Genomic DNA, 24244 nt, shown 5'->3' on the forward strand with positions numbered 1-24244 from the left:
ATGACAGGAACGGGCTGAGACCTTCTAAGTGTCTTCTCATCCACAACCCATGCAGACTCTGTGGCCCTGAGGCCCCACAAGCCCCATCTGGTGGATGAGAAAACTAAGGCTCAGTGATGTCAGGGGACTGACCACAGGGACCGCTGCAGATAATGAGAGGATCTTAGCTTGGCCCACCCCATCTAGAGACCAGGTGAGAGCCCCGGAAGTGGAGTGGAATTTTATACAGGACCCGTGGCAGCACTGGAATGACCATCACAGGCAATCCCAGGCCATGCAGCCCCCCCTCCCCAACAAGGGCTGAGCAAACCCGAAAGTGGCTTCACTGGGCTTCGCACTAAGAGATGCAGGCCTTCTCAGGTCTCAGGCCACCTTCTCCTCCCATGTCTCCCTTCAGCATTGCTATAGCTGAGCCACCTAAGGCAGGTTGTCCATGGGTGAGTGTCAGACCCTCTCCCTCCTGCTGCCGCTGTGTCTCCCAAAGGTCAGTGGTAGGGAGGAGGCTGGGAGAAGGAGGGGAGGCGGACTCCGAGGGAGGAGAAACTGAGCATGGCAGGCCTGGAGGGTGATGATGCTTTTTGTCAAACTGTTCAAGCAGACATTATTCCTTCAGAGGGCCAGAATGTTCCTGCAGGTAAGCGTTTCAAAACTGAAAAGCAGTTCACCCTGATTCAATCATCACAAGCCCAGTAAGTGGATAGCATTGCACTGGACTCAGCTGGATCTGTTTAAAATATTCCGGGACCCACAGGCAGCCTGGGACCAGCCCTCCCTTGGTCACACGCACACTCGAAAGCACTGCAGCAGCCCTTTCATGAAATACTCGTGAAAATCTTGGGCAGAGCTGTTGGCTCCTCAGATGCACAAGGGCCATCCTCACCTCTACCCCCAACTTCTCGGGGTGGCACCCATCCGCATATGTACAATAATCATGTGAATGTGGAGAAGTGGGACAGAGGCCAAATGCAGGGTTTCCTATGTCTGCTTCTCTCCTGGCATCATAAATCTCTGCAGGTTTAAAAAGCAAACACGAGTGCTCTAGCTCAGGGACCCCCTGGGCCAAATTCAACAGCGGGATATTTCGGAGTGGCTAATCCTTGACCTTCTTGGCTGGCCTTCCCTTGTCTCCGACCCCCCTCCGCTGGGAATGCTGCCTCTTTGCTTCCCACCCACGCGGATCACTGAAGAGCTTCTCTTGTGTGGTGGTGGGTTCTGAAAGAGCCACTGGGAAAGAAACCCTTCAACCTTGCCAAGAAATGAATTCCTCTTCATCGTGACTTTGACTTCTGGTTGGAACGTTGGCACTCTACCCACTTTTCTCTTTCCAAATTCCCCTTTCTCTGAGAACTCATCGGTGCCACAGCCTTAATCATCAGGAGATGAGACTATTTCAGAGGCTCTGGCAGGTGCCTGGCCCAGAGGCTTTTCATAAGGTGCTAAGCACAATGGCTGATGCACATTAGGCTTCTCACAGAAGGCTGGACATGGTGCCTGGTACACAATAGGCTTTTGGCAGAGGGCTGTGCACAGCGCCTAGTGCACAGTAGGCCTCTCACAAGGTGCTGAGCAAGAATGAGACTGATGCTTGATAGGCTTCTCAGGGTATGTTTACTGTTAACAGCTCCCCATGTACTTAGCAACGCCACCTCCAGGAATCCTTTCTTGATTCTTTCCACCTCATTTCCAAGTAATTAGACTCTCAGCAATTCCCCACTAGTATTTTTAATAAGCACACAGTATGTTCCAGGCATTGAGGGTATAGGCGAGAAGGCGGTGGGCATGATCTCTGCTTTTTTGGAGCGTACACCTCTCAGCCTCATCTGTCACTGGGCCCAATAGACTAAAGGTCAGATCCCCCTCCTGTGGGAGTTTAATTCTTCACCCCATGGATTTTTGCTTCGGCCTGGGACAGTGTCTCTGTTTACCTAACTTCCAGAACCAATTCATAGAGGACTTGGCCAATGTTTAAAGGGAGTGGTTTTTCAGTCATTTGCTTTCCAGACTTCATTTTCCCTGGCTTATTGCACAAAAGGTCTTGCTCTTCTGCTGTGTTACCTTGCTTGAAGGAAGCCATACAGCTTTTAATCCTCGGCTTCTACTAACGACAAGCAGGGAAGCTTTGGCCTCTTCTGTGGTGCTCTCCATAGTCACCAATTTCCATGTCTCGTTTAAAGTCAATGTCTCTGTTAGCCCTGTCTCTCCTCTGCCCCTCCATTGCTGGTTGAGTGCTCCCTTCTCCCACCTTTCCTGGATTCTGCAGCCACATCAGTTTTTCATAGACTCGCCGCCTCTCATTACGTTACTTAACTGCTTCACATCTGCAAAGAACTCCGCAGTTCTGACATAACCCAATTTAAACTTCATTTGAGGGACTTTAAGAGCTTCATCAATCTAACCTAGTTCTTAACCAAGGAGTGGTTTTGCTCTCATACGTCCTCAACTTCAGGAGGGTAATATCTGGGGACACTTTGTGGGATTGTGACTCGGGATAGGGAATGCTATGGGCACCTAGTGGGTAGGGACTAGGGATGCTGCTGCACATTCTACAATACAGGACAGTCCCCCTAAATAGAATGTGTTGCCCCAAATGTCAATGATGTTGAGGTTGAGAAGCCCTGATCTGGCCCCTTCTTACCATCCCAGTGGCATCTTGAACCACCATGAGCGTGGTCTGGCGTTCTCATTGGCTCGAGACTGAACAACCACCCCAGTACCTGGGCAGCAGTGGGCATGGGAGGTAGAAAGATCCTAGGCCTCGGAACCAGGCCATCTGGGGTTGAGGCCCACCCTATGCAGCTGTGCAACACTCCACTCAGACTCTCTCTTGCCTCCTTCCTCTGGAAAACAAGGATAGTATCTACTCCATGAGACTTGCAGAGCCTGGAAGCAAGCTTGCGAATGTTCTCTGGACTTCCAGTTAGACATTGCCCACTTGTGTTCCCCAGGGTGTTACTTCCTGTCGGTGTGAACCCCACTGCCTTGCTCACTGTTATATCTTTGTGGCCAATTTGTAGGCACTGAGGATATTTGAATGAATGAATGAATGAGCATAAGAGTCTGAAATAATTTTGTATACTCGTTTGCACCAAAAGATGATTTTTTAAAAGGCAATTGTTTTTACACTTTTCTTTGTATCTAACTGATATTCAATAAACTTAGTCAAAGTGTGTTGTGACATATTCACACCTGTGAAATCATCACCACCTTTAACCTAGTAAGCATATCCCTTATGTCCCAGAGTTTCACGGAGTCTTCTTCTAAACCAAGAAGAGTCTTGAAGAATAGGAAGTGCATAGTATCACTGGGGACCAGCAGTTGGCATAATGGCTACATTGCTAGACTCCCATGTAGTTGACCGCAGTTGGAGTCCCAGACTTGGTGGCTTAAACTCACACTGGGCGAGTGTGCATGTGTGCCCAAGATCCCGAGAGCAGAGGGGATCGCAGCGTGGCCATCCTCCCTGGAGGGTGAGTTCTAGCTTTCTGTCTCTCTGTCTGCCTCTGTCTTTCTGGCAAGCACCACGCGCCTATAGCAAAGCCCTTTTTGAAAAAAAAAAAAAGTTCATAAAATCACATATCTGTGAAGCCAAACCTGGTGAAGTCCCTGTTTCCCAGTCTGTACCATGAAGCGTTTAGGCCCTGCAGGATTGTCCGAGGTGGACTAGTGGAACTCTTAGCAGGGTTGAGGAGCCCAACACAGTGTGGCTGCTCCTATTTACCCACCTTTCTCTGTCCCAGCTCCCTTTGCCTGGGTTTCTCTCCCACTTCCTTTAACCTACGAAAATCACCCTCATTCTTCAAGGGCCCCCTGAGGGCTGTCCACCTGGAGTGGTTCCCTCATTTTTCTGTCTTCTTTATTTCTAAATCCCTATAGGCAGGTGCACAAGACTCAAGGTTTCCAGCCCTTTCGCTTGGTTTCATTGATAGCCACTGCTCCTTCCAAGCAGAAAAGGTAACAAATGTGAAGTTAACCCTGTACCGTAACTAATTTTTCTCTATTCCCTTTTCAATGCCTGGCTCAAGGCTGAGAATGCATTCAAAAGAGGCTTACTGATTGGTTTATAAAAGAGTTTTTGTCTCAAGCTTTATTATTTTTTTCTAGTTCATTGTACACGTAACAGAGTAACAATATCTGTGATCAAAAAATAAAATCACTCTGTATTCTCCTCTTGCACCTGCTAGCAGTTGGATATGTCCCCGTTCTTTTCATTGCACGTCCATATGCATCGAGAATTTGTAGGAAACTGTGATCACAGTGTAGAGGGAATTTGGCAGTCTGCTTTTTTCACTCAATATGCTACCATGAACATTTTTTTTTCATTTTATGACAGAGTCTCCATAATTATCATTTTTTCAGGGACTGCATAATGCTCAAGCATGTGGGTGTAGCATAATCTACTAAATGTTTCCCTTCTGTTGATAGTGGAGGCTGATTCTGAATCCTGACTGTTACAGACAATGCTATAATTCACCCTGTCGGCATGTGCAGAGCTTACAATGAAGTAGAGCAGTGCTTGGCTCCCTAACAGGCAGCTTCATACCTATAGCGTTTATCTTCTTCTTAATGACCTCCTGAGGGCAGGTTTACTGGGACAGAGGGTATAAACATATTTGCAGCTTCCAAGACATTTTTAGACTAATTCTAGGGTCTCTACTTGAAAATGTAATAAACTGCTGGAAATCACACTTGAAGGAAGGTGGTGGTGAGGTGGGTTTCAGATGCTGCTGCCTTTTGCTCTTTGACATCCATGGAAATCACTGATGCGGGGGTAATGTTGCAGAGCAGAGACAGGGCATGGGAAGTGGGGAGGGCAGGTCTTGCCTGATGATGACTGCCACTTTTCCAGAAGAGCTGCCACCCTTTGACCCTCTTCTCCTACCACTCCCCACATCCTAACCTCTCTAGCTTCACTGGCCTCCTTTCAGATTCTTACATTTATTGAGCTTTTTCTTCCTTCAGCTCTCAGCACATGTCATTCCCTTTAGTTGGAAATGTCCTTCCACTGGCAGCTTCTCGTCCTTCAACTCTCAGCCAAAATCTTACTCATTAGTTGACAACAGGTCTGCTTTCTCTATCTGTATAAGGTCACTAGCTCCTCCTGTTTCTCCATCAGAGCACATATCTAAGGGGTAATCAGGAGCCGGTGATGGTGCAACAGGAACTGAGCCTACATGGGAAGGGTCCTGAGTGTGTGTCCTGGGACATCCCTGAACATCCTGAGTGAATGCACACCTTTGAGCTGGACTAGCTGAGACTAGGGGTTCCTGCCTCTCCTTCTCTCAAAATATATAAATAAGCTTAAAAGAAAAAAAGAGCTTAGGGAACCAGCAGTTAGCGTAAAGGCTATGTCGCTGGACTCTCACGTTGTTGACCGTGGTTCGCGTCCCGGACCCGGTGGCTTAGAACTCACGCTGGGTGCATGTTCACACATGCCCGTGATCCCGAGAGGAGAATGGAGGAGAGGGGATTGTGGCGTGACCATCCCCCCTGGGGGGGTGATTTCTCGCTTTCTGTCTCTATGTCTCTCTCTGTCTGTCTGGCGAGTGCATGTGCCCTATAGTGAAAATCTCTCCCCCTCCCCCCAAAAAAAGAGAGCTTAGATCAGTTAACTGTGTTATTTTTGTCTCCTCTTCTCCAGCTAGACTTTAAGCTCCCTGAAGACAATGACTCTCCAGGTGGTGATCGCTGCATCTCCCGCCCTACCATAGACCCATTACAGACATTCAAAATATGCTTACTAGTGGGGTTGGACACAGATAAATAAAAGGGTTCTTGCAGGGGTGTGGTGTAGTGGTTAAAGTGTTGGACTCTTACATGGCCAACTGTGGTTTGAGTTCTGTTGGCTTGAAAATCATGCTGGGCATGCATGCCCAAAATCCCAGGAGGAGAATAGAAGAGAAGAAGGATTTGTGGCATGGCCATCCCCCCTGGGGGGTGATTTCTCACTCTCCCTCTCACTGTCTCTCTCCTCTCCAGGAAGAATACACATCCTATGGCAAAAACGGGGAAAAAAAAAAAGTGCTTAAAAAATATCACTGAAGGGGGTGAGAGAAAGGATTACTGAGAAACAATGGTAGGTCATTTTCCAGACCACAGCTGCCCGCGAGCTATGGAATTGAGCTAGTGAAAGTCTTTCAGACCAGCAGGAAATCTCCAGCTAGCTAAGAAACAGAGGGTGACCTTCTAACATCCAGCTTTCAAGTTTTCCTTTTATACCCTCCTGGAGATATTGAGACAACCTTAAGTTATATGCGGATCTCTACATTCAAAATTTTAAGACAAATCTGAGAGTTCAGACCATCGAAAGACTCTCCTTTCCATGAAACTTGCCAAGTTTCTCCAAACCTGGTCTAAATCTATCACTTCAAACAGTCAGCTCTCCTAGCTTCTAATCGTTTACTTTTCCTTTTTTTTTTTTTTGAGAGGTTTTCACTATAGTGCGCGTGCGCTCGCCAGACAGACAGAGAGAGACATAGAGACAGAAAGCGAGAAATCACCCCCCAGGGGGGATGGTCACGCCGCAATCCCTTCTCCTCCATTCTCCTCTCGGGATCTTGGGCACGCACGCACACGCGCCCAGCGTGAGATTTAAGCCACCGGGTCCCAGACGCGAACCGCGGTCGACTACGTGGGAGTCCAGCGACATAGCCATTACGCTAACTGCTGGTTCCCCGGTTACTTTTCCTTTTAAACTGGTAATTTGGAGAAAACTGCTTCTATATGATGATGCTAAGTGGGCAGCTCAATAGCTTTGTACTTCACAATTTCCTGCTGTGAAATGAAGATACTGAAACAATAGCTTTGGGCCATCTCTGCATTCACTCAGGAGCTGGGAGGAAGCAGACCCTGAGAATGAACCTGAAGGTCAGAGCAAAAGCCAGGGCGAGACACACAAGTCACGTGAGACTAGAGTGGCAGCTGGGTTTTCCTTCTGAGTCCCCGCATTGACATGAGCATGACATGACCATAGTCAATAGCTTCAGGACCTCAGGTGGGATAGAGATCAGGTTCTAAACCAGCATCCCCCAGGTGACCGTAATAACTGCAAACTGATCTCCTGACCTCCAGCCTCTCAGTCATTCTCTGAACACCTCCACTGACTGTTTAAAACCCAAGTCTGGGGGACCAGCAGTTAGCGTAATGGCTGTTTCGCTGGACTCCCATGTGGTCGACCGCAGTTCGAGTCCCGGAACCGGTGGCTTAAACTCATGCCGGGTGCGTGTGCATGCGTGCCCAAGATCCCGAGATGAGAATGGAGGAAAAGGGATTGCGGCGTGGTCATCCCCCCTGGGGGGGTGATTTCTCACTTTCTGTCTCTCTGTCTGTCTGGCAAGTGCATGTGCCCTATAGTAAACTCTCCAAAAAATAAAAATAAAACCCAAGTCTGACCACGTCACCACTTTAATCCTAGGTGGCTCCCGGTCGCTTCCAGGTTGGGGGCCCATGTTTCCTGGCATGGTGGATGAGGTGATTATGTCCATTTGATGCTTCATGCCCCTCCTTCCATTTCCCCAGTTACCCTTTTACCAACATCTATAATTAGATCAGAAACCAGTCATCCCTGGACTCACACCCTGTTAAGCTTTCCTGCAGTTCTGCTAGCCCCATGGCACTTTCATTCTTCATGTGTGTACATGAGATTTCTTCTCCAGAGTACCTCTACTTCCAACTGTCTTCTTGCTGCTGATAACCTCTGCTCACGCTTCACTCTTTAGAGAGCCAATGTTCCAAAGTCAGAACTCCTGGGTTTGATTCAGGCTCCACCATTTACTATGCATGCCTGGCCTGCGTGGGTGCACAGCAAGACATTTTCCAGTTCAGTTTGTTTTCTTTCAGTTAGGTGTGACCAGGGGCCTGAGCACAAGCAATTGAGTGTGAGCAGTCCTAGCTCCCTGTGGGATTGGCCCCTTCAAATGTTGCTGACCGTCTGGTGCTCTTTCCTTATGTATTAGCCAGAAACAGAGGACCATGAGACCCAGGGCAATGGTGGAAACTCAAGTTGAAAAAAGCCTGAGTCTCAGAACTTCTTTAGAGATCATCCATCAAGCATCCACCTCAGGTGGTTATGTGAATAAATGAGAAGCAAACTTCTACATGCTAAGACGGCCTAATCACACCTAGCAATGACTGGACTACACTAGCTTTGCCAGTGACTGAACCTCTTTGTTCCTTAAGGATGATAATGGAGTGGTTAAGAGGATTAAATGAGCTAGTGCATGGGAAGTGTTTGGCACAGAGCTAGTAATTCTAAGCCTCTGATTTATGTTTGCTATTATTAGACCCCCCCTGAAATGAAAGCTACCGTGCTTTGAGAAAAGAGCAAGGGCCAACACGTGCTCCTTAGAACACACCCCTTACCTTTTCACTTCTTGCACATAGTCTGCGTTCCTGTCAAAGAGGTGGGTCACAGAGTCTTTGATTGCTTCATGCTTGAAAGTAGAAGCTGTTCCAAAGACAGTCACATTGGGAATGGTGGAACACAGCTGAGCCACAGCTTGGCCCTGGAAGGAAAACACAACAGGCAGGTCACACATGAGAGCCAGCATCTAGCAGCCAGTCTTGCTGGGTATAGAGCAGGATTTCTCAACTTTGGCATTAATGAGTTTTTTTAAGGTTGCTTTAGTCTTTGTTGCAGGGGGCTGCACTATGCACTAGGAGATGTTCAGTAGCATCCCCAAACTCTGCCCCACTACATGCCAGTGCCTGTCCCTGCCTCCCTCCCATTTTGGTAGTGACAACCAAAATCATGTCTAAATGTAGCAAAATTTCCCTGGGAGGACACTGATGGACAGGAAAGTCAATAGGAGTCAGGCAAACGCCTCTATCAAAATTTAACTATTATTTAATCAGATCAAGCTATAAATCAGCAATGATGCCACCTATTCTACAGGAACCTTAGGTATGTCTCAGTTTGGAACCCTCAGATGCAGACAAAGATAAGGACTTGAATATAAATACTTCATCTGGAAAACAATCTCATGAAATAATGAGGTATTAAGACAGAAAAAGAAGACAGCCAATAAAGGATGCATTTCAAGACTGTATCTACCTTGGAGAGCCAGAACCCAGCTCTTCTAGGGAACTCTGTGAACAAGAATTCATCTTGTTTATCCTAACCAATGGGTGAGGATGCTGGAGCATTTACCTAACTCTTTTCCATCTGCTTCTGGTTGAGGGTTGCTTCTGCTGCAGTAACTTTCATGTGCATCTGGCTAGTCCTATTGCCCAAACCACTTTTAGGGCCTCACAGTCCATCATCTTTACCATGCTGAGTTGGGTGCAGAGAACTTATGGTGTGACCAACAGTATCTGCTACAGGGAGGTGTTAAATAAGGTATTATATAATACAGGCCGAAGACCTGGCACAAAATGTGACACTTACTAAATACTCAGTAAATCTTAATTATCTTTCTCCCTTAGGGGCCAATTATATCCATGGCTGAGATGTTTAGTCACGGAAAGACAATGCCAGCGTGAGTTTTAAGTATTAAATGGTCCAAGAGAAATCACAAATGCCACTAGGAATGGGTGGTTTTCCATATTCTTTTCCAATATGGTTAAAGTTGGACAAAATTCTGTGGTCATACACATTCAGAAACCTTTCAGTAAAGCCCAGTTTGCTGGTAATTAAGATATATTTTCAAACCAAGCACTGCTTCTTCTCAGTATTCCATCTGCCATGTGAAGGGAAATTAATTTTGCCCAAGTCATCTGCAATATTAATTTCTGCCTATCATCTTATTTTCATGTCTTCATGTTGATGGGCTAAATTAGGTTGGCAGGTCAATTGATGGAAATGTTATCTTATCACCAGTTGCAATTAAAGGCAACATTGAGAGAATCACAGAATGTCAGAGCTGGAAGATCATCAAATCATCCTTCCCACTCATAGTTTTCCAAATGAGGGAAAGAAGACCCAGAAAGCTGATGGCCACCCAGGTCACAGGCAGACTTGGCTTAAAGTAAGGTCTCCTGACTTTAGTTATAGCATTGTTGTTTTCTTTTTAAAATTTATTTATGATAGAGGACATGTGCATGCATGTGAGATTTTGCTCACATACTGAATCCCTTCCACCTACTCTCCAGTTGTCAACTCCTGGGTACTCCCTCCTATGTGCCCAGTATGTCCCAGGCCTACTGGGCCAGGAGCCCAAACTGTGGCTGCCATGTGGGATCCAGCTTCTTAAAGGCAGTGCATTACCCCTGTGCCACGGAGCTGGCCCTAATTTTTATCATCTTCTATTATGCCATGCTGCCTGCTCATTTTGACATTTTAAACTAAGCAGACTTGGAAGTTGCCCCCTAAAATAGACATGTCATCAACATGCTTGCTTGGAGGTCAGAACTGCAGAACATGGGCATGAAACTATGTTCTAAGAATAGCTTTGATATTTAACTCCCTCCCCTCTACCCCCGATTTTTTAGAACAAAGAGGGGACTACCTTTCCTAGGGAGTGTAAATATCAGCAACCAATGCAGCAATCTGAAATTCACTGACCTCAGAAATGCCATGGTTACAGCCCCATAAGGATGGGGGCTTGAGCTCATCTCGTTAGTACTGAGATGGGAAATTAGAATCAGTTCCAATATCCTGGTAGTTCCTTCTGCCCACTGTCCTTAGGCAAATGTGACATTTATTCATTACGCTTCTTTTCAGATTCCCACTACATATTAGTCACCCTGCACTGTGGATGCCAGAGTGTCCGAGGTGATTGGCACAGTAGTTTCAAGCCTGCTGTGCTCACATATATAACTACATTTCAGCATTTCTCTCTACCTGACTGTTCCCAAAACAATGCGTCAAACTCACTTGATCTAAAACACACCTGTGGCCATCTCCATATGAATTACTCCTTCTATGAGTTTCCCAGGGCTGTTGTAGCCAAGTTCCACAGAATGGGTGGCTTAAATAGCAGTCTCTCTCTCTTTTTTTTTTTTTTTCTCTTGCAATTCTGGCGGCATGTGTGATTCTGTGTGGGTTGGCATACGTGCTGGTATAGTTGTTTCCTTTTCATTTCTCTTGGGCATACACCTCTCATACGGTCATTTAATCAATATTTATTGAGTACTTCCTGGCTTCCTAGCATTGCCCTACATACTTTGATAGAGTCAAAATTAGGCAGCCATGCCCTGGATCTTATAGAGATAGTCTAAATGGGGAAACCTAAATTAATGAGATAACTCAAAATCCCAAATCAAGGCATTGGCAGGCTTGGTCCCACCTGGGGACGAGGAGTTGAAGACCTGTCCCAGGCCTCTCTCTTTGGCTTGTAAATGGCTGTCTTCTCCCTGAATCTCTTATCATCTTTCCTCCATACCCACCTCTGCATCCAGAGTCCCTTTTCTACCGGGTTGTCAGAAAAGTCATGATGTATTTTTTTTCTATGCAAAACTGCATCATGACTTTTCATACAACCCAATATAAGGACACCAGTCAAATTGGATTAGGGTCTACTCTAATGAAATCACTAGCTTGATTACCTCTGGAAAGAGATCCTGTCTTTTAATAAAATTGCATTTTTGAAGTGCTGGAGTTGGGACTTCAAGATAGGGATTTGGCAGGGGGGTGAGGGGACACAGTCAACCCATGGCACTCCTCTGTGTTCTGCTATAGTGGACTGGACTGCACATTCACCCATCACTGCACACTCTCTATTCATTTAGGCAATGAGAGGCCCTTATAAAATCCTAAAGGATTTTTTTAAAGTAAATAATACTCAGCCTTCTGTATTTAAGCAGAGAAGTACTTTCTATACATGTATAGAGGTTTGTATGCACTTGTTTTCGTTTGACTTTCCTCACTTCCTTTGTATGTAAGAATTCTGTAACAGGTCTCCTGTCTGTCCTGCCGCTAATAGTACAGCAACAAGGGCAGCTGTAGTTCCTTGTGTTTCACCACATGCCAGGCACTGCACAAGAGTACTGCACTGAGTCCGTAAACCACCTCTAGAGTGGATTTACTTCCCATTTATGCCTAAATATGAGGCTTTGAAGAGAGAAAGGAATTTGCCCAAGGTCATCTGGTTTATTAATGATAAAGCTAAGAGTCGAACCCAGGCATCCCTGACCTGAAAGTCACTCTGAAATTAGTCTTCTTATCTGTTCAGCTTCTTCTTACTTCCAGGGCTGACATGGCAACTGAAGTCACAGAGAAAACCAAGGGTCTTTGGCATCAATCTGGAAGGCTTCATGGGTCCACTCTTTGGAAAGCTTTAACTGAGGTCCATAGGGGAGAACATATTTTCAATCAAATTTCAATTGGCTCCATTCTATTCCGGGGCTGCTGGTGTCTCTTCAAGAAGAGTACAGGCAGCAGGAAATGCTGGGATGGTAGTTTTGGGTCTAACCACTGGAATGGGACCAGATCAGTGAGCTGGCTCCTCCATGCAGGGGTAATGTGCTGCTCAAGAAAGGTCAGATCCCATGTGATGGCTGGGGCTTGAATTGCAGGCCCAGTGAACTTGAAACACATGGCACATGTGGAAGTGCCCCAAATCCAGTGGGCTAGAGGACTGGAGGAAGGGGATCTCAGTATGACGAGACCCTTTGGAGGATGTTCAACTTTCTCAATTACTTTTTCTCTCTCCCATGCATGTGTTTTCATTATTCTATCATGAATAAAGAAAAAAATTATATATATATATAATTTATAATATAATATATATTATAATTTATATAATATATACAGAGAGAGGGAAAGTGAGAAATCACTCCCCAGGGAGGATGGCCACACTTCAATTCCTTATTCTTTATCCACCTCTCAGGATTTGGGGCACATACGCACACATGCCTGGCACGATTTTCAAGCCACCAGGTCTGGGACTCAAATCATGGTCAACCACATGAGAATCCAGCTATTTTAACCACAATGCCACTTGCTGGCCCCCAAAACATATATTTTTAAAAGGTCACATTGGGTGGGTGGGGGACCAGCAGATGGCATAATGGTTACATTGCTGGACTTGCACGTAGCCAACCATGGTTTGAGTCCTAGACTCAACAGCTTAAAACTCACACTGGGCACATGTATGTATATACCCAAAATCCTAAGAGGAGAATGGAGGAGAAGGGATTGTGGTGTGTTCATACCCTCTGGGGGTTGATTTCTCACTTTCTGTCTGTCTGTCTCTCTGGTGAGTGCATGTGCCCTATAGCAAAAATCTCTCTCTAAAAAAAAAAAAAAAAAGAAGCCACCATACTGGTGTCCTGTTTTTTGCAAATACACTGCAAATGAAGGCATGCATTAAAGTGGATGGACTGGGAATGTGGGCACAGAGTCAGACAGGAAAAGAAAGGACTCTCCTGTGGTCAGGTTTCTTGTTCTCAAATGTATCATGTGACTGTATGCATGTTTGTGTGTGTGTGTGGGGGGGAGTTAATCTCACTGTGCCTCAGTTTTGTTATTTCTAAAATGGGAGTTTAGACTTGATAACCTCTAAGATCTCTCCAGTTCTAAGATTTCCAGGTTACACTGATGGTTTTTTAAGCTGGGCCAAAGAAAGACTACTGCAAGAAGCCTTTGAAAGAGAAAAAGTCGGCTCATTACCCTACCTAAGTTTGATGGAAAATTGAACTTTCGATCACTAACCTGACCATTCCTGAGATCACTTTAAAAGTAGAGTTCTGTTTCTCTTGCAAAAGTCGTTTTCCCCTTTAAACAGCTCACGGAAACCACAGACCATAAATGTGGTCAAAGAATGGAAGAGAGGAAAGAATGAACTTGTGAATGTACCAAAAAGATGGGTGGAAACAGGGAGGTAAGGTTTTCTTTTTCCAAAGAATCGCCGTTTCTTCTTTCATCTTCATCAGGCTATAGAGATGACTGAACATTATCACAAAATCTAGTGTTTTCGGAAATCTGAGCTGTGCTTTATGCTGTTCCTATGACAATACAAACTCCCACGCTAAGATTTAGACACAGGGTCCAAAACACTTTTTTCAGACCACGCTGTCATCTGCCTGTTCAATTCAGTCGACTCAATTTTAAGAGGAAATTCAAATCCCTCTGTGTGGGCTGATCTACGCACCGCACACCAATGGCAGCCAAGAAGGGTCCATGTTCTCACCTACCATGCTCTCAGAATCAGTCGGCTTTTCTTTATCTTGTTTGTTGCTGCAGAGTTAATGACCTACACATGACCCTTGCTATAACACAGTGAGAAACTACAAGGGCATTGCTGAGGGAGAAGAGAGAAAAGAAACTGGAAAATAAAACAAAAATGGGGCTGAGGGGCAGGCAAATTTTGATTACTCAAGATGTAAGTGTGAATAACTTTAAAAAAATTCAAAAAAAGCAGTAGACTTCTTCTTTAGGAAGACTTGGGAGATGATGTCATTTCTTTTTCTCTCACTCGTTACATAGCTCAGTGCTTCTCCATGTTCAGTGTCAGAACCAACGACAGCATCACCTGGGTACTTGCTGAAATGTACAATCAGATTCATAGGCACCACCCCAGACCTAAGGCATCAGGAACTCTCCAGGCCTGGCTCTGCAGTCTGAGTTTGTTGTTGTCATTGTTGAGATTTTGCTGTAAAGCATGTGTGCTTGCTAGAGAGACAGAGAGAAAGCGAGAGAGAGAAAGTGAGAAATCACCCCTCAGAGGGTGTGTGTGTGTGTGTGTGTGTGTGTGTGTGACTATTCTACAATTCCTTCTCCTCTATTTCCCTCTCAGGATTGTGGACACACATGCACATGCACCCCACATGTTTCAAGTTGCCAGGTCCAGGACTTTAACCTCGACCCACCATGTGGGAACCCAGTGCCTTAACCACGGCGAGAGAGAGAGAGAGAGAGAGAAAGCCACAGAGGATGTGTGTGTGTGTGTGTGTGTGTGTGTGTGTGTGTGTGTGACTATTCTACAATTCCTTCTCCTCTATTTTCCTCTCAGGATTGTGGACACACATGCACATGCACCCCACATGTTTCAAGTTGCCAGGTCCAGGACTTTAACCTCGACCCACCATGTGGGAACCCAGTGCCTTAACCACGACACCACTTCCTGGTCCCTGTGGTCTCATTTCTAACACGCCTCTTAGGGGATTGCAGTGCAGCTCATGTTGAGACCACAGATGTCGGCAATCCAGAAAGGACATTCCACATGATTTAGATTTAGATGAGAGGGTTCCCATGATGTCCAGGATAGCTGAATATTCAGTTTTACTTAAAATCTGGAAGGGTCCGCTTATTAGTATCAATTTTATAAGCTCCTGAAGGATGTGCCACCAGGGCTGAGGGCCACTGCTCTACGATTGTGTCCTTCTAATTCGCTCAGTTATGGCCCTGCAACAGTGCCTTTCCTTTTACCCTGGTGGAGGCTGACAGCACAACCCATGGGTTCAGTGTGTGGAATCCCACAGACCAGGCACAACTACCGCAGTCTTCTGTGAGTCAGACACGCAAGGAGAGAAATGCTCTCCTCCCCATTAGCAGGGCCTGATGTTCTTGATGCTTGGAGATGCTCAACTTGCCTGCATTCTGGCCTACTGCTGCAGATGCGGACCTGGGGTTTCCCAGCCCTCACCTCACAGTGCTGCACCACAGTTACTGCCCAGGTGACTGCATAAACGTGTTTCTTTGTCCAGACGTTTCTGAGCTCATGGCAGGGGCCCTGGCAAAATGGTATTGCTCCCACAGAGCTCTCTGTACACCAGGCAGGGTTCAACATGCCCTACAGGACACGGCTCATTTGACCTTCACCAGGGCCTCCATGAGGTATGTATAGTCCATCCCCATTTTTTAGATAAAGGAACTAAAGCACAGAGAAGTAATTGCCCAGGGTCACACAGCAAGAACAGAGATAAGATTTGAACCTGTGTAGTCTAGCTCCAGCTTCCACAGTCTAATACTACCTTATGCTATAGGATCGCAGTGGGTCTGCAAGCTAAAAGGAGAGGCAAGAGCCCATCTTTTGCTGAATAGTTGTTTCTGTCAAGCACTGAGCTGGAAACTTTCCACATCTCACTCTGCCCTCCCAGTACCAGACACAGGTTCTCAGGGAACTGTGAGGTCATGGCTCTCCAAAGACTATCCCACTCTGTGTTATGATCTTCAGTCTGCTAATCCCAGGTTGCGTTTCTTTTTCTCAGACCCTCTTGGATTTATAATTGTCAAGGGCAGGTAGGTAGCTGGGATGGAAGGGTTCAATCTGCAACCATGGCCACCCCCACCCACTACCCTACCAAAGTTTTGTGTGAATTAGAAAGACAGGCCTGTCCCTCAGGGCAGGCAGAACTGTGAGCCCTGTCAACTGGAGTGTAGACGCTCCTCACCTGCCCTGAATGTCGGAGTCTTGTGCAGTGTGCAGCCCTGCCCCACTATGCATGTAACTACACTGAACCAACCCCGTGGTGATCACACCAAGTCTTGAGTCTCATCAGCAACACTCTCTGAGTGATGGAGACCACACATGAGCACAGGAAAACCCTCAGCCCACAGGCTGCCATGCGGCCTGGGAGCTGGAATCCCACAAATATGTGACTGATTCCAGCCTGGAATCCAGGCCAGGACCATTCCACACCAGATGGCAAAGTCCCCTTCACAGGTCTCTAAATCACAGAGGGTCAGAGTCACTTCCAGGTTGGCTGCCTTCCACGTAGTGCATCTGGATCCATTTCCTGGTTGATTGTATTTGCATAGTGGGATGCCGGATTCACTTTTCTAGCCAAAGGACAATTTGTACCCACAGTTCGGAGCTGTGGTTTTGATAAATGCATCTCTTTTGACTAAAACACACACACACATCCCAAAGAACGAACTACCATGAGATAAGGTGACTATATAACTTGTGGCCTAAATTGGTGCTCTCTGAGAGTGAAAGAGGATGCTATTATTAATTTGCCTTCAATAGTTGGAAGTGTACTGGGCAGATGGGGTCATATAGTCACTCTAATAGTAAGTGAAGGAAAAGAACTAACAGGGTAGAATGGAAGAGCAGAACGGATGCATCAAGGGGATGCATTCCGATCCTTAGACCTCTCTCTCATGATAGAGAGAGCCTGGCCTAGTTATTCTGAACCAATAGCCTTGCCTGTAAAGTTGAGATATTACCTACCTCCCAAGGTTACTATGAGTGCTAAATTGATCTGTATGTACCGAGCCTTGCATAAGACCAAGCAAAAGTGAGGGCTTTGGTCTCAGGCTCACTTCTCTTCCTGTCTTTGTCCATCTTCTACAAAACCTGCACCCTCAACATGGGCTTTGTAAACCAACATGCAACAGTGCCTGGCAGATAGCAAGTGCCTTGACTTGGGGGGACTGTTTTCACAACTCAGTAGTCAGCCTTCGTGCTTGTCAACATGCCCACATTCATTGAAGGTACTCATTCATCTGCCTATCCACAGGACCAGGGCCCGACCTTGGCTTCAGCGCTCTCTGATGTGATCAACATTTCACCCGATAGCCCCTGCCCTGGACCTGAACTATGCGAACCCTCAAATCATTGATCCGCCCCTGCCAGCCTCAGAGATCAGGCATCAGGGATCACTATGATTTCTAATACCCCAGCTGAGGTTCTGAACTGGACGGGGCTGGTCTCATCACAGCTGGAAGGTGATATCGGATTCTTGTGTATCAGAGTATTTAGCAGTTAGTTCTGCAAGGGAGTGAAATGCCACGGATGGGTTTCCAGATGGAGTTCCCACTGGCACGTTGACTCTCTTTCACTTCACCTTTTCTTACCTCTCCATTTTCAGATCCACTCCCTTCCCAAAGCCTTCTGTCCTGCTGTTTGATGTCAATGACAAATTTTCAATGTTAACCGGCTTTCTTTGTGAATGCAACAAGAGTAAAATTATTGCACTCTTAGTAGTGTTTACAAGTCAACTTTCTTACTTACACAGTGACCCCTAGACCAATGCTGTCTCTTTAGTGACCTTTTTATCCGGAGCTTCTGACACAATGCCAGAACATTGGTGTTCATGAAAATGTGGAGATGAATGAATGAATGGTAATCACCTTGCATTTTTTTTAACTTGCCAGAGGGCACTAACCAGAGACAAAGAGAGAAAAAGCACTCCCCAATGGCATATGGCCACATCATAATCCCTTCTTCATTCCTCCCTCCTGTCAGGATTTTGGGCACACATGCACAAGAGCCCAGCATGTTTTTCAAGCTACCAGGGCCAGGATTTGAACCACTATCGACCATAGGTGACCTGGCTCTAATCCCTTCTTCATTCCTCCCTCCTGTCAGGATTTTGGGCACACATGCACAAGAGCCCAGCATGTTTTTCAAGCTACCAGGGCCAGGATTTGAACCACTATCGACCATAGGTGACCTGGCTCTCTTAACTCCAAGGCTAGGCGGCTGGCCCAATATTTTGTTCTTTGACATCTTGGTAAGGCAAGATGGTATCCTTTCATGGTTATCAGTCTCACTGTCTCACACATTTCAAGTTTGTTTACTGTTTCATGCTGTGAATAGTTATGTGCCGTATGTGTAAACCCAAGTGCTATGCGCTGTGCATCTGTTTTCCACTCACTCTTCTGGGTTCTAGGAATACTTGGTGGCATATTTTAGAGACAGATTGCCTGTGAAAGTACCCCTAATGGGCTGATGCTGTCATGTAGCAGTGAAGCCCTGTGCATAGGGAACTGGATCCCCCAGGTCAACTGTGGTTCAATTCCTGGCCTCAGTGGCTGGAAAAACATGCTGGACTCATGTACACGTGTACCGAAATCCTGATGTGGAACCAGCAGGTGATGTGGTGGTTGAGGCAGCTGGCACCGGCTAGTATTAATGTTATAGGGTTGGCACTTCTCTCATCTCTCCAATAAGATCTTGGGCCGGGAAATCTCAGAGGAGAGGCAAAGAAAGGAGAAACTTGAGCACTGAAGACACAGATTTGAAGGCTCTCAAGACCTAAAAATATCTGTGGATCACCCACTCAAACCTCCTCCTGGGTGCAGGAGGAGGGTCCTGACTTGGTTTCCAGTGTAATTTTCCAGGATGCAAATTAGTAAGATGGTGATAGAGAATTAATTGCTTCCCAAGAAAGCCCATGCTATTTTGAGGTACTTCTAATCATTTAAAAAATCTTTTATATAAATGTAAATATAAATACATAAATATAATGCTATCAACAGCCTCCTATAAATTTTGCTTCTACAAAACACAGAATGCACAATATAGTTGTCTTGTGTGTCTCTTACCCTTTCTTACCTGTTAATATTTCTGATAATGCACCTAGATACTGTAATTTCTCTCTTACAGATTATGTCCATCCCCTTCAACTCTTCTCTTTGGAAAATTTGACCAGTCCAGTGAACAATGGCCAGGAGGATGATAAAACTCTTAAATGTGAGACAGGGACCATCTCCCTCCACTTGAGCATCAGCATTTCTAGATATTTTTATGTTCATGGCTGGCTTTTGTACAGCAGAATTTTGAGTAGCACACTTGAATCTGTCCAAAAAGATCAAAACAACCCTAACAAAGTAGAGAGGATTATGTTGCCATCCACAGCCATAGCATGCCAATCTCTCCATCTCCATAAAGGCACTGACAGTCATCTTGCTGTTCCCTTGGTTTTGCCTCTTGATATCAGAACTGCTCAGTGGCCAGACCAGGCTCTTATTATACATGTGCATAAGACAAATTTCTTACATGGTCCAGGAAACAGGGATCTTTCTCAGGCAACTGCTTCAAAATAGATTTCTCCATTCATTCCCAGCAAGTTGTATTGCATACTACGCTGCATTTCCAAGCTCTTTCACATGAACACTCTGATAAACAGGCAAGATGCGTATTCTCAGTTGTACCCAAACTCTAATGCACCCAAGGCTTCAAAGAAGGTATTCATTTTGCAAGGTTCTGAAGTTTACTGCTGGTGCAGTACTAAGGCGACAGGACTCAAGGCTCATAGGTCTATATTTTAAAAGATGGGAGGATCAAGGGACAGGTGGTTGGTTTGGGATTTTTTCCCCCTGCCTCCTCCCATATGCCCCTTGCTTTTGGCTACTAAATATTTATGGTCACAACCCACAGAAGAACTAAAGCTAAATCACTTCCAGTTTCAGGGTTTCCGGACCGCTTCCTCATCCTCAGCAAGCTCTTGGCATGACTGAAAGCAATTATTTCCCCAAGGACAGCACCAACTCTGCACATATTAATAAGCTCTCCGGACACACTGAAACATCAGAAAATGAAACGCCATATCTGGTAGTGGAAGGATCTACTCTGAGCTCCACTAAGCTCTTTTTAAGAAAGTGTTATTGTGAAAGCAACACATGTTCATGCCTATGGTATGAACGAAATTTAGAAAATAACTCAATGTCAACTGCAATGCCATCTTGGAGACAGACATTCTACACCAGTTGGTTTGTTTCATTCCAGGAATTTTCCAGTATTTGTTATCAATATTTGGTTATGCACAGACTTGAAATCTCATTGAATACACTGCTATGTATTCTGATTATTTTTTCTTTCTAAGCTTACATAGTGAACATTTTTGCAGCTCATGAAAACTTTTTTTTTTTTTTAGAGGTTTTCGCTATAGGGCGCATGCGCTCGCCAGACAGAGACATAGAGACAGAAAACGAGAAATCACCCCCCAGGGGGGATGGCCATGCTGCAATCCCTTCTCCTCCATTCTCCTCTTGGGATCTTGGGCACGCATGCACATGCGCCCGGTGTGAGTTCTAAACCACCGGGTCTGGGACACGAACCGCGATCGACTACGTGGGAATCCAGCGACATAGCCATTACGCTAACTGCTGGTTCCCCATGAAAACTTCTTTAATATCATTTTAAGTGACCAAGAAATATGTTATCATATGGAATACTACTTTTTTTGGAGAGATTTTGCTATAGGGTGTATGCGCTCTCTGGAGAGACAGAGAGAGACAGACAGACAAAAAGTGAGAAATTACTTCACAGGGGGGCCGGCCACACCACAATCCCTTCTCCTCCATTTTCTTCCCAGAATTGTGGGCACATATGCACGCACATGTACCCGGCGTGAGTTTGAAGCCATGGGTTCTGGGACTTTGAACCATGGTCAGTCATGTAGGAGTCCAGCAATGTAATCACTATGCCATTTGCTGATCCCTGAACATACTATTTTTAAGGAAATTAAAATGTTATACTGTTATAAACCATACTTTATTGAGCATCTTTGCACATATTGAGTCATTGGAAAAGTCATGACATATTTTTTCTCTTTTTCTATCCAAAAATGCATGACTTTTCTGACAGCCCAATAGATCTTTGACCGTAAGTGTCAGAGGCAGAGTACTCTAAGTCTGTCTTCCCCCTCCTGTAGATTCTGTGTCTAGCACATGGTTGCGTAAACTGCAGATGCTAAAGGTTTGATTAGAGACTGGCTGTCTGTTGGAATCTGATTTTATATATATATATATACCATATATATATATATGGTATTGCTAGTAGATAGAGTGTCGTAGCCTGTATTTTATGTGCTTAGTAACCCTACCACAGTACCACAGGGTGCTGTCTCTCCACCTCTGTCCCTGTCTTTTGCTCATTTAGAAAGTAAATAAATGAACTTTAAGACAAATTTAAAGTGGGACCAGCAGGTGTCATGGTGTTAAAGTGCTGGCCTCCCACAGGGCTGACCACCGCTCGAGTACTGGACCCAGCCGCTTGAAAATCACATCAGGCACAGGTGCATGTGTGCCCAAAATCCCAGGAGGAGAATGGAGGAGAAGGGACTGCAGCATGGCCATCCCCGCTGGTGGGTGATTTCTCACTTTTCCTCTCTCTGTCTCTCTCTCTTCAGCGAGCACACATGCCCCACAGCAAAAAAAAAAAAAAAGGGGACTTAAAAAATTTTCAAAGATTTGGGACAGCAAAGCAGGAATTTCAGCCTCTATGGGCTATAGGATGATGAAGCGGAACCTGTTGAGGGTTGTTTCTGCTCTGAGGAATATGAGGAATATGTTTTGATACTGGGAAATCAAACGCGGTCCTGGCTAATGGCTTACATGTTTTAAGTAATGAAATTGTGTCTATGTGTAGCTCACATTCTGATAGCATACTCGTTTATTGATTTCACATATTTAACGTCTCCTCCCTTGTGTAATTAAGAATTCCATTATCATTACTTAGATGCTGGCTGCCTAGAACAAGTGGGGTTCACCAATTGAATTTGCTCCATTACATTGCCAAGAAGGCACTCCATCCTGAATCTTGTGCTAGGTGCTGAGAACCCTGAGATGCTTAAGACCACCCTAACTTCAAGGGGACCCGTCTAGCCCAGGATGGGTAGAGGTAGCATGCCAGTGCCTGGCAGACTGAAGCAGTTAGTGCATAGTGTTGGATGGAAGAATGGAGGGGTACAGGGCTGGTAAGGGTAGTATTAGTGGGATGGTGTAGAGGGTGTAGAAGCAGAGAATAGGGAAGCATTCGAAGAAGAGATGACATTTAAAAGATAAATAGAATTTTGACAAGCAGAGAAACAGGGTATGCTGCTTGAGTCTCTCAGGTTGAGAAGTGCAGTTACCAGGGGAGAATGAATAGACTGCCATGGCTGGAGATAGAAAGGTACGTTCATCTTTGCTGAATATCAAACACTTGAATCAAACCCTAAGATAAAAATCTGGGTACACATAGTTTATTTGGGAATTGATCCCAAGAAACGAGATGAGGGCATAGGTGGGATGAGTCAGGGGAGGGGAGGAAAGCCTTCGAGGTGGCTTTGCCCAGGCAGTCCCAGAGCTCAGTTCCAGTAGGGACCTCTGAGAGTCTCTGTGGAGCACACTTTGTTACTCTACCACAGAGGAGGGATGCTCCGAACATCTGCCCCAGCTGTCACGACCACGTGTGGGGATGCTGCTGGAGATCATAACTCTAGGGCACAACTAGTCTGCCCAGAGCATGGGCCACATGGTGAGCCAGAGAACAGCCTCAGGCAGAGAGCTGTGGGAATCTGCCTGCCTGAACTGGGGCTGTCTAGGCTAAGCCACCTCAAAAGTGCACCGACCCCAGGGATAGGGACATGGGTTTGTTTGCTACAAAGTCCAGTGAGCAGCACATTAGATCTGGGCAAGCAAACTGTGATCAGACAAGGAGACAAATCCTGGCTCAGTGACTTAATCCCATCGGCAATTCTTACTTGGGGTGTTTGCTGTTCCTAAAGCCAGTCATGTGTTTCTTTGCTGCTTCGCACAAAGCCATGTCCTGTCTTTGCAGAAATGCCACCATTCAACAGGGACATCTCTGACAACCGAGTCTGGAGCAGTTCTCTCTCTCTGCTATGCTTTAAGGACATGTTCGATTGTCAGAAAAGTCATGATGTAGTTTTTTCTATGTTTTTACGCAAAGATGCATCATGACTTTTCTGACAACCCAATATAGTTCATATGTATATATATGCATATGTATGTGCACATGTATGGATATATATATCACATATATGTGTATGTGTGTGTATGTGTGTGTGTGTGTGTATATATATATATGCACATACACATGCTATAAGGCTATGTGATCCTTGGGGACAGTAGCTATTGGGTTTGTCATTGTATTCTGGACACCTGGCATGCTGCCTGGCACATGGTAAGTGCTCATTAAAGGTCCGTCGGCCATGGTGCAGTAATAACACAACTGGACCATGGAGAAGGTCCTGAGTGTGTACCCTAGGACCTCCCTGCACGCATGCTGGGCACATGCATGCTTGTGATCCCGGCTGAGGGTGGACTGTCTCATGAAGACTCAGTCAGGAGTGCCAGTTTCTCTGTCTCTAGATAAATAAACTTCTTTGATAAAAGGGTCTTTTGGTGATGGCATAAGATCTGCCATGCACCTCATATACTCTGTGGCAGAGGACGGCAGGAGAGGTCTGTCTCCCCATTGTCTGCCTCCCCAGGCCCAGACCTCCTGGTATCTTGTCAGCCCATGGTGTGGAGCATGTGGTGGGGAGAACTCGGAGTAACAGGGGGTAGGCTGGCCTTGGCTTGGCCCTTGAACACCTGGCCTTTTTCTCATCACAGTGAAGGGCTCTGGAGAACAGGGCTTCTTTCTGTTGCTGCTCTGGAGGCTTAAAATATTTGCCCTTCTTAACACATTCCTGACTGGATATGCCTAATCACACCAAATCCAGCTTTCAGCCTCACTAGTGTAATTAATTCCCTGGAAGGTTTAGAACTCTCTGTAGGAGAACTCAGAGGTTCCTAGGAAGTGAGAGTTGCCAGGTAAAATTTGCATTTGCTTATTCTAGCAACCCTACTGGGACTGACCTTCTGTTGGGGCCCTGGAGATAATGGAAGTAATGTGTCTACCCCTCT

At 45.7% G+C, this 24244-nt stretch overlaps 1 protein-coding gene across 2 annotated transcripts in view; it reads right to left on the reverse strand.

The window, feature by feature from the left end:
• VAT1L (vesicle amine transport 1 like) overlaps positions 1-24244 on the reverse strand; it is a 166137-nt gene that overhangs the window by 96369 nt on the left and 45524 nt on the right. For both annotated transcript variants that reach the window (XM_006152602.1, XM_014589388.1), the window contains exon 4: positions 8359-8501. In XM_006152602.1, coding sequence (XP_006152664.1) covers positions 8359-8501 — 143 coding nt within the window. The remainder of the gene's footprint in view (positions 1-8358; positions 8502-24244) is intronic.

The sequence above is a fragment of the Tupaia chinensis genome, unplaced genomic scaffold, assembly GCF_000334495.1.
Source record: "Tupaia chinensis unplaced genomic scaffold, TupChi_1.0 Scaffold000355_1, whole genome shotgun sequence".
Lineage (NCBI taxonomy): Eukaryota > Metazoa > Chordata > Mammalia > Scandentia > Tupaiidae > Tupaia > Tupaia belangeri.